Genomic DNA, 14,507 nt, shown 5'->3' on the forward strand with positions numbered 1-14,507 from the left:
TCAACCCAAAACTGAAGTGCAGAACTTCGGCATCTACACACCTACTGTTTGTGTCCCTTGTGCCTTGCAGCCCAGGCAGGGTAACAGGAGCACCAGTGAAAATCCTCCTGTAGCCCAAACAGCTCCACTTCTGGTAAATCAATAACTGAGTTTTACAGACTCCCAGGAAAGAAAAAGGTGTTCTCTCGATTTCTATCAACCTCCAACGACGCACATTGTTATTTAATTATTGACGTGAGGCAGAAACTCACTTTCAGTAAGAAGATAAATTGGAAGGCTGGGTTTCACTCATTAAAAGTAAATTATGGCAATCAGGATAAACTACAGGTGTCAACAGCCACGTACCCTATCTGCGCCCAGACGGCACTCCGTGCCAGTTCCGGGGAAGTGACATCTCTAACTACTGTCATCTGCGAGACTCTGTAACATGTCTCCAGGCGTCTGGGCCTCGAGGGTGCAAATCCAAAAGGAAGACATTTCACTCGGAAGTCCCCCGACTGGAAATTCACAGCGCCCCTCCCCGGGCAGCTCCAGGACTCCCGTTACTCCCGCCTGTGCAGCATCTCCAAACAGGGACACCGCGTCTTTGTGCAACACCCATTCCCTGCAAAGTGCACTCAGGCTCGGCTAGGAGCCTCTGAAGACGCACGCTCCGGCCAGGGCTCCTCCAGCGGCCCGCGGCCCACCTGCCCGCAGTCCCCGGGAAGCCGCGCACGGGGAGATTCTCACGCTCCCGACACCTCCCCCGGGGCCGCTCAAGTTTGAGAACCAGCGCGCAGGGTTCGAGTACCGAGTGAAACCCTCGCTGGCCTCCACAAACCTGGCTTAGCCCAGGCGGGCTCACAATGCCACTGGCGTCCTTGAAACGGGGGGCATTTTCCGACCCCCGGACCCAACCACGCCAACCCCGCCTACCCCCCAGGAAGCGGAGGAGGGGCTTCTGCCCCTTCCCGAAACCTAACTCCCCCGGGCGAATTAACGGCGCTTCTTCCGCAGACCCCCAGACGCTGCCCGCGGTGGGGGAGGGGAGGCTGGGGCCCCGCCGCCCGGAGGGGGAGGAGCCGCCCGCCAGCTCGCCCCTCCGCAGGAATTCAGGGGGGGCGTGCAGAAAAAGGCGCCACAGCCCGTCCCGGCGGGGGACCGCTCCCCACCCGACGCCCGCACCGGGGGTGGGGTGGGGGTGTCGTCCGGTTCCTACGGCAAGGGCGGCCCCGCCCCCTCGCGCGGTGGGCAGGGCCTCACCCCTCCCCCGCCCAGCGGGGGGTGCGCGGACAGCCCACCCCCCACGCCCCCCACGGAGCCCCGGCGGCTGCCTGCCTCACCAGGCGCGCGGCCTCGGCCCACGTGCGCTCCTTCTTCCTCTTCTGTTTGTCCTTCATCCTCCTCCTCCTCCCCGGCGGCGGCGGCTCCACGCGGGACCTCCGGGCGGGGCGGGCTGGGGCGGCGGCGGCGCGGGGCTGGGCCGGCGGCGGCGGCGGGGGGCGCGTGGCGGCGGCGGCGGCGGCGGCGCGCGAGGACTCGGGTGCGGCCGGGGAGACGGAGCGGGTGCTTGGGGACCGGCTGGCGCGAGACCCGGCGCGAGGGCGGCGGTGGGGGAGGGGCGGCGGCGGCTCCACGCGCCCGCGCTGCGTCAGTCACCCACGGCGGCGGCGGCAACAGCCCCGCGATCGCTAAGGAATGCGGCGGCTCCGCATAACCACGGGGTCAGAGGTCACGGCTCCGGCCTCCGGTTTCCCGCTCTGCTGAGGGACGGAGACAGGACTGGCGGCGGGGCGGGATGGCGCGGCGCGGCTTTCTCTTCGGCGCCCGGGTGCGTGCGTGTCCGCCGTGGGTGTGTGAGAGTGTGTGTGAAGAGTGAGGAGGGGGAGTGTGGGGTTTTTTTTTTTTGAACAAAAACAAACCGAAAGGGCGGCTGGGAGTCGTAGTCCCGGCAGCCTCCCTGGCCTCCCCCGCTCCGGAAGGGTATGGCTGCGCGAAGGCCTCGGACCACAGTTCCCGGCATGCCCCGAGGCCATCTTTTCCGCCCTCCCCCTTCCGTCCCCCGCTTCGCGCAGAGCTCGGTAAGCAACGGGGGGGCGGGGGAGCCGAGCAGTCGTTCGGGGAAGGGACTGGGCGGAGTCTCGCGAGGTGCGGGAACTGGCTGGGCCCCGAGGGATTCTGGGAGGTGATGCTGGGAAGGGGCGGTGGCTGGTCGCCCCCTACCACGCTTAACCCGTTCGGCGCTTTTCGCGGTGGGGCCGGCGAGCCGGTGAGGGTGGGGACCGAGGGCCGGCAGCTCCCGCTCACCCACATTTCTCGTAGGTGACGAGAGGCAGGACTTTCCCTTTTGGTCCGCCCCTAAATGACTCAGAGCCGCATAATAATGAGAAAAGACACTCATAGCGGTGAAACGGTTGCCCCAGGATTGGCGGGCCCAGCCAGGTGTCCGTTTCCTGCCGGGCTTCCGCGCCGCTGTCGGCGGGGGCCGCACCCACAGCGCAGAGCGCCAGGTGCTGGACGCCGGGACCTCGCTGACCGGTAGGCGCCTGAGTGGCCTTTTTAGAGGCAGTAAGTACCCTGGAGAGAGCTCAGGGCCTGCGGCCCGGCGAGGGGCTCCGCCTCCCCGAGCCTGAGTTTTCTGATTTGCATTAGTCTAGTATCTCACAGCGTCAGTGGGAGTAAAGTGAACGTAAAACACCTGGGAGATGGCAGGGGGGCCTTCACATCGTTGGGTCCATGTGATTTGGCTCCTGGCTAGCACCGAGCAAATGTTCAATAAATGGCAGCTGTGCCTACCAACCGAGCGGCTGCGGGCCGAGTACCAGCCTCACTGAGCCTGGGCGCGATGAGCTGCAGCGCTCTGCGGCACACAGGCTCTCTGTGGTTATTTGTTTACCAGTGTCCAGCTGCTTTTCTTGAATCAGTTCTGAATTGAATTAATGGCCAGCTCTTTAAAAGAAGACTTGTGAAAGCAAGGTGGGCGCTGCCTTTGAAAAGTGTTTCTGGCTGAGGAAACACACCCTCCACTCTGTCCTGTTGGCCGGCGGGAGAGGGCCAGGGCTGGCGGGAGACCGTGACCATGCAGCCCTCCCGCTAACCCCGAGGGCTACAGTGGTCCTGCCCTAACACTGGCCACACAGAAGCCTCTCAGTGGCCAGCAAACAGGGCCCTGCGAGTGAGCAGAGAGTAGAAGAAGCAATAAGGCACTGTTATTTTGAGGATTTTTTTTTAATTTATTTGAAAGAATTCACAGAGAAGGGGTAGAGCCTTCCACTTGCTGGTTCACTCCCTAAGTGGCTGCAACAGCTGGGGCTGGGCCTGGGCCAAGCCAGAAGCCTGGAATTCCATCCCACTCTGCTATTTTCTGCTGCTTTCCCAGGTGTGTTTGTAGGGGGCTGGATTGGAAGTGGAGCAGCTGGGAGCCAGAACGGTCCCCACGTGGGATGCTGGAGGCGCAGGCAGTGGGTTACCCCGCTACGCCACGACACAGGCCCCAAATGCTTTAGATCTTCTAACTTCACCTCATGAGGGAGGGAGAAGGAACAGCCCTCCCCTCCAAACCACCTGACTCAATTTTGTACCAAGGCTGTTTCGATTCACAGTTGACAAAGTAGTCTAAGACAAGTCATTTGGCCTGTTTCAAACGTCTGGTTTTTGGTTTTTTTAAGATGGGCAGAGAGTGCACTCTCATCTGCTGGTTCATTTCCAAAACGCTGACAACAGCCAGGACTGGGCCAGGCCAAAGCCCCGAGCTGAGAACTTGGTCTGTATTCCCCAGGTTCTTGAGCCAACCTGCTGCCTCCCAGGCTGCACGTCAGCAGGGACTGGACTCTGAGGTAGAGCTGACTAACTGAACTCAGGCCTTCCCGTGTGTGACGCAGCTGACCACTGAACGCAGGCCTTCCTGTGTGGGACGCAGCTGACCACTGAACGCAGGCCTTCCGGTGTGGGACGCGGCTGACCACTGAACGCAGGCCTTCCGGTGTGGGACAGGGCTGACCACTGAACACAGGCCTTCCCGTATGGGACGCGGGCCTCCTGACAGGAGTCTTAACTCCTGGGCCAGAGGCCTGCCCCTCAAGTGTCATAGAGCAGCTTCCTGCCCCTCTGACTTCCAAGGAGTAAGTAAAGAAGATTCACTCTAAGATATGCAGACTTCGTATAGGCACTGTGGTGGGCAGATAGTGTTCTCTTGCCTCCTCAGCATCCAAGCCCTGCTCCCTGGAACCTGGGGACCCATTCTATTCCATGGCAGAGGGGACTCTGCCGATGAATTCAGGATCTTAAAATAGGGCCCAGTTTAATCACAGGATCCTTAAAAGCAGAAGAGGAAGGCAGAAGTTTGACAGGAACTCAATCCACTGTTGCTGGTTTCTTGTTTTTCCAAAAAAAAAAAAAAAAAAAAAAAGGATTTACTTGCAAGAGAGAGAGAGGAGGAGACAGAAAGAAAGAGATCTTGCATCTGCGGGCTCCCTCCCCAGATGGCTGAACCAGCCAGAGCTGGGCCACGTGAAGCCAGGGGCCAAGAGCTTCTCGGTGCTACAGGGGAATGGAGACAACGGAATTCTGGCAACCTGAATGCGTGAGGAAGCAGATTTTGCCCCCAGAGTCTCCAAGAAAGAACGCAGACACCTGGATTTCAGCCCTGTGGCGCTCAGAGCTGAGGGCCAGCCGGCCACACTGCACACAGGAAGTGTGAGGTACAAAGGAATGTTGTGTTAAGTCCCTAAATCTATGACAACTTCTCAGAGCAGCAGCAAGCTGCTGTCGCACTGTGGAAATGCCTTTCTTTCAGCAAAGCCGGCCTGGCTCTCACCGTTTGGTCAATCCATGGGGAAATCCAGACGAGAATATTTTAAAGTCTCTGCCCTTGCAGAGTCAAACAGAAACTAATGACATCTTAGCTGAGTGCAAAGAGCACGCTCCGAGAACTGTAGAAGATGTCTGTTAAAAGCTGGCGTTAGTCCTTAAATCTTAAAAGTTGTGCTTCTAAGTTAATGAGAGTCATGAGTTCATTTTCTTGCCAGAAGCACCAGAACACAGACCTGTATATTTTTTGGTGTGTATTTCTCTGTTCTTATCACAGTGCTTTTATTACAGATATCTTGGGAAATCAACACAGGTGCCATGGGGCACTGTAAGATAAACAGGGCTGATACTGAGCCCTACCCAGTTGGGGATGAATCACTGTTTTCAAACTTCAGTTATGAGCAAAGCAGACGTTCAGGAATCCAAGCAACATAACACACTGCCAGCAGACACCCAAAATGACACAAACCCCTCAAACCTCACCATGAAATAACACATCACTACAGACTTTGGACTCCGGCATACCTGGGTTTGAATCTCTGCAGTCTTTCTCCGGCTGTGTGGCCCTCAGCAAGTTATGAAAACAACCATTGACTCAGTGCCAGCATTTGGGCCACAGGGTACACAGCAAGTTCAAAGGATGGCAATGGGAGTACATGGGATCTTTGTAAAGTACCTAGCACACAGTAGACACTCATTAAACACCAGCTCTCTTGGCCTATGAGAAGTCTGTGTCCAAAGTATAAAAAGTACTTTATTTTTCACTTCAGTGAACCAAGCCCTGGAGGAAACTTTGCCACTCTTTTGTTTTTAAGGATTTTTAAATTTATTTTGACAGAGTTACAGAGAGAGGGAAAACAGGAGGGAGAGATTGGTCTTTCAACTGCTGGTTCCCTCCTTAAATGGCCACTGTGGCCCTCGGCTGGGCCAGGCTGAAGCCAGGCGGTTCATCTGGTTCTTCCATGTGCATGGCAAGGGCACAAGCACTTGGGCCATCTTATACTGCTTTCCCAGGTGCATTAGCAGGGAGCTGGATCAGAAATAGAGCAACCAGGACTTGAACCAGCCCCAGTTTGGGATGCTGGTGATACAGGCGGCAGCTTAACCCACTACACCACAATGCTGGCCCCATGGGTTTTTTGCACTGTATTCCTTTTTTTGTTTGTTTTTAAGACTGGTCCCCCTCAAGGAAGAGGGAATTTTAAATATTTTTGTTGTATTTGAAAGACAACCAGAGAGAGATCTTCTATTTGCTGGTTTTTCACTCCCAAAATGCCCATAATAGCCAGGGCTGGGCCAGGTTGAAGCCAGAAGCCTCATCTGGGTCTCCCACGTTGGTGGCAGGGGCCCAAGCACTTGAGCCATCTTCTGCTTTCCCAGGTGCATTAGCAGGGAGCTGCATGGGAAGTGGAGCAGCCAGGACTTGAACTGCCATCTTCTGCTTTCCCAGGTGCATTAGCAGGGAGCTGCATGGGAAGTGGAGCAGCCAGGACTTGAACTGTTGCCCTTAGGGGATGCTGGTGCATTGGCTTAATCCTTTGTGCCACAATGCTGGCCCCCAGGCCTTAACTCTTGACTATCACAGCCACTGGGCAAGATGAGGAAGATAAATGAGAGGGCCAGTAATATGCAGACACTTCAATTACAGAGCTGTTGCTGGAGTCAACGTTTAAACCCAAAACCCCTTGTGCCAAAGTCCCTCCAAGGCATTGTGGCAGCTGTCTCCAAAATGGCACCCCATGATTCCTGCCTCCTGACAAGTCACATCCTTTTTAGTCTCCTCCCACTGTGGATAGGGCTAAACTGCATTACCAATAGGATGTATAGAAATGACCATGTGTGGCTTGAGGATAGGTCAGAAAAGACACTGCAGGCTGGTGCCGCGGCTCACTAGGCTAATCCTCTGCCTGTGGCGCCAGCATCCTGGGTTCTAGTCCCAGTTGCTCCTCTTCCAGTCCGGCTCTCTGCTGTGGCCTGGGCAGGCAGTGGAGGATGGCCCAAGTGCTTGGGCCCTGCACCCACATGGGAGACCAGGAAGGAAGCACCTGGCTCCTGGCTTCGGATCGGCGCAGTGCGCTGGCTTCAACGTGCTGGCCATAGCGGCCATTTTGGGGATGAACCAACGGAAAAGGAAGACCTTTCTCTTTCTCACTGTCTAACTCTGCCTGTCAAATTAATAAATAAGAAAAGACACTGCAGAGGGCTAGTGTTGTGGCACAGTGGCTTGAGCCATCCCGTGTGAGAGCGCTGGCTCAAGCCCCAGCTGCCCCGCTTCCCATCCCGCTCCCTGCTGATGTGCCTGGGAAAACAGCAGAACATCTCGGGTCCCTGCCACTGACTTGGGAAACTTGGATGGAAACCCTGGCTGTTGTGGGCATTTGGGGAGTGAACCAATGAATGGAGGCTCTTTCTCCTTCTTTGTCTTGTCCTCTCTTTTTCTAACTTTCTGATAAATAAATCTTAGAAATAGCAGGCCAGTGCTGTGACGTAGCAGGTAAAGCTGCCGCCTGCGGTGCCAGCTTCCCATATGGGCACCGGTTCGAGTTCCAGATGCTCCATTTCTAATCCAGCTCTCTGCTCTGGGCTGGGACAGCAGTAGAAGACAGTCCAAATCCTTGGGCCCTTGCACCTGCATGGGAGACCCGGAGAAGGCTCCTGGCTTCGGATCAGTGCAGCTCCAGCCATTGCAGCCAGTTAGAGTAAACCAGTGGATGAAACACCTCCCTCCCTCCCCCCCTTCTCTCTTTGTGTAACTGTGACTTTCAAGTAAATAAATAAATCTTAGAGGACACTGTAGCCATACCTTGTTCTCGGGTCACAAGCTCTGGGGGAAGCCAGCCACTGTGCTCAGGCCGCCTTATGTGTGCATGCGTGACAGTAGCCACAGCCTTCAGATCACGTCAGCCTTGGCCAACATCTTGACTGCAACCGGATGAAAGACCCAGAGCCAGAACCCCCAGATAAGCTGGATTCCAGACCCACAGGAATGCTGGGATAATCAATGTTTTAAGTCACTGGGTTTTGAAAGGATTTCTTAACACAGCAATTGATTAGAGACATAATGCCTGCCTTCTGGGTGATTTTTACCTTGTGTGGCGTCTGTTAAGCAGCAATGGGCCCCTTTCTAGGAGACTTAACACCCAGTTCTATGAAACGTTTCATTTTGTTTCCAGCCCCTCAGAAGCCAATTCCTAGAAACCCTAGTGGCTGTTAGTAGTACTCCTTTTTTTCTGAGGCCTAGAGAAGTAAACCGCTTGTCCCAGTTTGCAGAGTTCATGTATGCCAAAGCTAGAATTCAAACCCCACCAGCCCAGCCTTGCAGAGCTCACCCTCTGCCGCCCCGCTGTTCTGCCCCCCGGGAAGTGCACAGTCAGAGCCTCTGCTCTCAGTACCCCTTCATCTGCCTTCTCCTTCTACCCCTTTAATTGTGATGTTGCATTTCTCTGATCTTTTAACTGCAGTTCCTAAGGGACCCATTGTGTCACGAAGATACGACCACTGACTCTAATGGGAACAAATAGCTACACACATTTTTAAGACCTATAATCTTCAAGCTTTTTGTACACGAAGCAACAATAAACTCTGAGAAGGCAGACTTCATAGAGGAGGTGATACTTTAGCTGGGCCTCAAAAGCCTGAAGAAACAGGAGTGGCTCAAGGAATTCTGGGTAGCAGCAACAGCTGAGTACGACGTGGGCAGCCTTGATGTGTGTTTGAGGTGCAAGTATGCAGCTGGTGTTATGGCATGGCAGGTGAAGCTGCTGCTTGTGGTGCTGGCACCCCATATGGGCACTGGTTCTAGTCCCAGCTGCTCCACTTCTGATCCAGGTCCCTGCTAATGCACCTGGGAAACCAGCAGAAGATGGCCCAAAGCCCTTGGGTCCCTGCAGCCACATGGGCAAACTGGAAGAAGCTCCTGGCTCCTGGTTTTGGCCCAGCCCAGCTTCAGCTGTTGGCAGCCATTTTGGAGAGTGAACCAGCAGATGGAGGATCTCTCTGCTTCTTCCTCCCTCCCTCCCTAACTCTGCTTTTCAAATAAATAAATAAATCTTTAAAAACAAAATGCAAGTATGTTCAGTTGGGAAGAAGCCAACAGTCCAGTGGGGCTGCAGCAGGAAACAAAGTTGGAGGGTGGGCCAGGTGGATCCTCAGCTAAGGAGCAAGGAATGCCTCCTGCAACCAAGAGTAAACAGAGCTCTGATTTAAGCTTAGATATTGGCTCTTACTCAACCCTGTGGCCCCAGACCCAACAGAATAGGGGCCGGTGCAGAGCAGGTGTTCATCAGTATTTGCGAAATGGATTCATTCAAGTAGGACCGGGTGCTGAGGCTGGTCTGCAAAGTGGGAGGGAGAGCAGGAAGGGACTACAGAACTGCCTGATGCCTCCTGGATGCCATTTCTTCAGCAAGGGTTTCCTGATGTGCTCACACCTCCACAGTACCCACTGCTGCTTTCAAAATGTAACGAGGAAAAATGCAACGTTGGTGATGACGTTGCTGTCTGCTCCCAGTTACACTGTCAGCCAGGTGAGGTCCAGTATTGCTAGTTTATTCACTGGCCTGCTGGGATGCAGGCCCGGTGCCGTGCCCAGTTCTACACAGTCCTTGTGTTATGTGGATGGATTACAAGTGATAGAGCCAATGCAGTAGCACCCTAGTAGGGAGAAAGCTGGGGCACTGTCAGAGCTGAGACGGATGTCTCGAAGCTGGCCCTGCAGAGGGGAGAGAATATTCTCAACCCAGCAGTTATAGTTAGTTTGGATGCAAAATCACTGTTCAAAACTAACATTTTATGTTCTAATAATAATCTCATTAGAAAATAATGCTGGTTGGGGTCAGCATGGTGCAGTGTGTAAAGCCTCTGCTTGTGATGCCGCATCCTATATTAGACACCAGTTTGAGTCCCGACTGCTGCACTTCAGATCCAGCTCCCTGCTATTGTGCCTGGGAAGCAGCTGAAGATGGCCCTAGTGCTTGGGCCCCTGTATCAGGACAAGGGAGACTCAGAAGAAGCTCCTGGCTCCTGGCTTCTGGCTTTGGCCTGACCCAGTCCCAGCCATTGAAGCCACTTGGGGAGTGAACCAGTGGATGGATGATCAATCTCTGTCTCTCCCTTTCCCTCTGTATTACTCTGCCTTTCAAGTAAATAAATCTTTTAAAAGAAAATAATGCTAGAGTTGGGGTGTTTTGTGCAGCTGTTACGACACTGCTTGGGACTCCTGCATCCCACATCAGAGTGCCTAGTTTGAGTGCCAGCTCCTTTGCTTCTGATCTGGCTTCCTGCTAATGCTCACCCTAGGAGGCAGCAGGTGGTGGTTCAAGTCCTGGAGTCCCTGCCACCCCGGTGGGACACCTAAATTGAGTTCCATGCTAGTAGCTTCAGCCTGGCCCAGCCCCAGCCACTGTGGTCATTTGAGGAGTGAACCAGCAGGTGGAAGATCTCTATAAAATAAAATAAAAATAAACAAAAATTTTCAAACAAAAAAGAAATAATGGCAGATAAAGGATACCATTCACAAGAGCCATAAAAATAATGCACCACCTGGAAATAAGTTAACCTAAAATGTCCAGGTTTTATAAGACGAAGAGTAAAACCACTGGGGAATGTGAAGTCTTGGACCAGTGGAGGTCAGGGCTTGCCTGTAACCTGGGTGTTAATTAGCCCCCAAGCAAATGTCACCTCAGTAAAGATCGCAGGGGGATTCGATGACAAAATGATCCTAAAGTTCAACTGGAAAAACAGACATATCGTTTTCAGGACAAGGATCTGCTGTTTCCTGACACAGCGGGGGCCAGGCCCCAGCTGGAGCACTTGCTACTCATCACATCCTCTTCAGTAAACACTGTTGCTACCGGCGCCATGCAGATGAGGAAGCAGAGCTCCACAGCTCGCAGTGGCTGAGCCCAAGCCCCGAGAATTTAACCAGCCTGCTCTCCTGCCAAGGAAAGTCTGAGGACGATTAGCGGGCTGAGACTTGGTGTACCAGATGTTCCAATGCATTAGGTTGCTACAACAACTAAAGCAGTACAATTTCAGTGAAGGAGCAGACAAACCTATTAAACCAAACAGCGCGCAGAAATAAGAGCCAGGTGTATAAGGAACCGTGGTGCATGATAAGGGTGACATTTCAGATTGGTGGAGAAAAGGTAGAAGTCAATAAACAAAACGGGTCTAGCGTCTGGAGAAAAATTAAGCTGGAACTCTAGTTCCCTCATTAAGTAAATTCCATCTAGCTTAAAGATTTACATGTGCCAAAGAAACAGTAAAAGTGTGAGAAGAAAAAACAAGTGAATGATTTTATAATCCTGGAACTAGAAGTCTTTTGTATGGAAGTTAAAAAATATCCCTCAAGTAAATCAATAGCTTTGACTACATAAAATTAAAAATTCACATGTGGCGATAAAATACCACACACAAGGTTGAAGACGAACAATAAAGAGGGAGGAAATATTTGTCACATGTAGAATAAAGGGCTGTTTTTGTTTGCTTTAAAAATTTCTTTATTTGAAAGGCAGAGGTACAGAGAAGAAGAGACAGCGAAATCTTCCATCCACTGGTTCACCCACAAATAGCCACAATGCCTAGCCAAGCGTATTAGCACGGAGCTGGAGTGGAAGTGGAGCAGCTGGGAGGCACCTAATGGGAGGCGGCGGCACTGGTGGCTGCTTAGCCTGTTATGCTCACGGCACCAGCCCGACAAAGTACTTATTAATGAAGAGTTCTTAAAGTCATAGGAGGCTGGCACCGCAGCTCAATAGGCTAATCCTCTGCCTTGCGGCGCCGGCACACCGGGTTCTAGTCTCGGTCGGGGCGCCGGATTCTGTCCTGGTTGCTCCTCTTCTTGTCCAGCTCTCTGCTGTGGCCCAGGAAGGCAGTGGAGGATGGCCCAAGTCCTTGGTCCTGCACCTGCATGGGAGACCAGGAGAAGCACCTGGCTCTTGGCTTCGGCCGCAGTGGCCACTGGGGGGTGAACCAATGGAAAAGGAAGACCTCCCTCTCTCTCTCGACCTCTCTCTCACTGTCCACTCTGCCTGTCAAAAAAAATTAATAAATAAAAAATAAAGTCATAGGAAACACCTGGAACAGTCAAATAGCAATGGCCCAAACAAGCTATCAACAAAAGATACAAACGAAAACTAAATATTTGAAAAGATTTTCTGGGAAACTACAGACAAAACCAAAATTGACATACCATTTCCCAATAGAGCAGACTGGCAAAGTTTAAAAGATTGCCAGAATTCAGTTTTAGCAAGGACACAGGGAAATGGGCACAAGCTACATACTGTTAAGAGTGCAAACTCACACAGTTGTTCGGGGAGGCAGACTAGCAAAAGTGACACAACTGTGCTTGCTCTAAGTGAATCAGGATTTGGACACAAGAAAACACTTTGATCTAGTAATTCACTTACAGTGATTTATCCCAGTGAGGAAACAAGTGAACCATGACCTGTGTCTGAGACTGCATAATATGCCATTGAATAAAATAGTAAAAATCTGGAAATCACTCTTCAATGACCAAAAAGAACATTAAATCAACCATGGCACCTTACAGTACAAAACTAAGCAGCCATGGGACTGGCACTGTGGCGTACTGGCTAAGCCTCCACCTGTGGCGCCAGCATCCCATATGGGTGCCAGTTCACGTCCCAGCTGCTCCTCTTCCAATCTGACTTTCTACTGATGGCCTGGGAAGGCAGATGAAGATGGCCCAAGTGCTTGGGCTCCTGAACCCACATGGGAGACTTGGAAGAAGCTGTAGCCATATTGTGGCCATTTGGGGAATGAACCAGCAGATGGAAGACCTTTCTCTCTTTCTCTCCTTCTCTCTACCTGTAACTCTCCTTCTCAAAGTAAATAAATACATCTTAAAAACAAAGACTAAAAAACCATTAAAAAGAATATGAATTTCTATATATTAACTGGATATACGTCTATAATAAGTGAAAACAGGACAGTAGATACTATGAGCCTATATTGCAAGCTGAAAGTTTGTGCCAAGAGATATCTAAATATTATCATTAGCTCTGGGAAATGGAGTTTCAGTGACCTGTAATTCTTTAAATGCTTGAATTTTTCACCATGAAAACATAGTTTTTATAATCAGAACATTCAATAAACTTACTGCATTATGATTTTAAAATACTGTAGCACTTAAAACCTATACAGTCCAGAAACTCCACATTATCACAGTCATTCCCAACCTCAATCGTACAAGGGAGGTGTTTTTTTTAAGATTTATTCATCTATTTGAAAGGCAGAGAGAGAGAGAGAAAGAGAATCTTCCATCCACTGGTTCACTAAATGGCCGCAATGACCAGAGTTGGGCTGGTTCGAAGCCAAGAGCCAGAAGCTTCTTCCAGGTCTCCCACATGGGTGTAGGGACCCAGGTACCTGGGCACCCTCTGCTGCCCTCCCAGGCACATTAGCAGGGAACTAGGTCGGAACTGGTGCCCATATAGGATGCTGGCACCGCAGACACCAGCTTTACCTGCTATGCCACAGCACCAGCCCCTAGGGAGGTATTATTCATCTGTTTTTCAGGTGAGGTATTATCTGTTTTTCAGAAAGGTTAAGCAGCTTACACGGGCTCTGTCAGGATTTGAACACAGGTCTGACTAATACAGAGCTCTTTCCATGATGATACCAACACTAATACTGATACTAATAACACTGCTATTAAGATTTAACAATAATGCCTCTTATGATGCCTATTAGGCTCCAGGCCCTTGACGGATGTTTCCCTAATTCTTTCAGCAACTCTACAGGGTCAGTATCAATCCTCCCACAGAGGTGAACAGCTCGCCCCTGGGTGGTAAGTGCAAACCCAAGTTATCAGGGTTCAAACCCCTTGCTCCTTCTGCAGCCTTCTGCTGAGCTAGCAGCACACTGTCTTCAATTGGAGGCGTTTTTTGTGCTGAGGTCTTCGCTCCTCTGCACATCCTTACATCTGCAGCTTGCAGCTCTCTGGTTTGATTGCAGAGCTTAGACACAGAGGATGCATTTAACCATGGCGCAGATGTTTGTTTTTACCACATAGTAGTTAAACAAGAATGTTGTGTAGCCTTCATTCATCTGCCAACTTTATCACCCGGCCCAGAAGCTCCTGGCAGAATAAAACCAAAAGTCAGCAGCCAGGCTTCTTCCTTGGCTAGCTCTCCTATGCAGGCCACAGGGTGCCCAGCGTGCCCTGGGCTCCCTCTGGGCACACTCCCAACCACACTCCTCCTGGGTTTTGCAGCTCATAGGCCCAGCACCCAGCAGAGCGCCTGGCCCAATGTGGCATTCAGCAGATGCCAGCTAAGGGAGGAAAGAACGCCTACACCGGGACAGTCAGCCGTTTCAACAGGGAGGGGAGGGGCCTGGAGGCCGAGCGAGGTTCAGGTGACGACAGCTAAGGAAGGCTTACGTGAGGGCAACAGGCTCGTGCAGTCACCTTGGGTCATGGCGGTACACTGTCCAGCTCTGCCAAGGGCTTTCTCATAATCCTAGCAGCTGCCACGCAGAGAGCACTCACCACGTGCTGGACGCCAGCAGCCTTACTGTGGCCACCTTAGCTAGGCGTTCCTGCTTCCTAGGATGACTCTCACTCTCCACTAGCTCACCACTAGCTCCAGGAGATCGGGGGTTTGTCTATGGTGTTCCAAACAGCGCATGGCATACGGTAGGTACTGAACAGGTCACCGGATTCTCCAGAGTCCCAAGAAATAAGAATGGTTTTT

General features: G+C 52.2%; 1 protein-coding gene and 1 long non-coding RNA gene across 12 annotated transcripts in view; one reads left to right on the top strand and one right to left on the bottom strand.

Annotated features, from left to right (window-relative positions):
* Window positions 1-1,856, bottom strand: part of ASXL1 (ASXL transcriptional regulator 1) — a 68,650-nt gene extending 66,794 nt beyond the window's left edge. For 7 of the 9 annotated variants that reach the window (XM_089307198.1, XM_089307202.1, XM_051845106.3 and 4 more), the window contains exon 1: window positions 1,323-1,856. In XM_089307198.1, the coding sequence (XP_089163324.1) occupies window positions 1,323-1,379 (57 nt within the window). In that variant the 5' untranslated portion in view covers window positions 1,380-1,856. Of the gene's footprint in view, window positions 1-41; window positions 306-1,322 lie in introns of those variants that run through there. The other 2 variants (XM_051845108.3, XM_089307200.1) reach the window with 2 other exon arrangements.
* On the top strand, window positions 1,849-8,851 carry LOC127490962 (uncharacterized). 3 transcript variants are annotated; one of them, XR_016215881.1, is made up of 3 exons: window positions 1,849-2,060; window positions 2,302-2,517; window positions 8,250-8,851. It is a non-coding gene; the product is annotated as an uncharacterized LOC127490962 (long non-coding RNA). The 3 variants fall into 3 exon arrangements; XR_016215882.1 differs by lacking the exon at window positions 1,849-2,060 and having other exon boundaries at window positions 2,076-2,547; XR_016215880.1 differs by lacking the exon at window positions 1,849-2,060 and having other exon boundaries at window positions 2,076-2,517.
* The last annotated feature ends 5,656 nt before the right edge of the window (window positions 8,852-14,507 follow it).

This window comes from Oryctolagus cuniculus, chromosome 11, assembly GCF_051225735.1.
Source record: "Oryctolagus cuniculus isolate XC-2025 breed Fujian yellow rabbit chromosome 11, ASM5122573v1, whole genome shotgun sequence".
NCBI classification, from domain to species: domain Eukaryota; kingdom Metazoa; phylum Chordata; class Mammalia; order Lagomorpha; family Leporidae; genus Oryctolagus; species Oryctolagus cuniculus.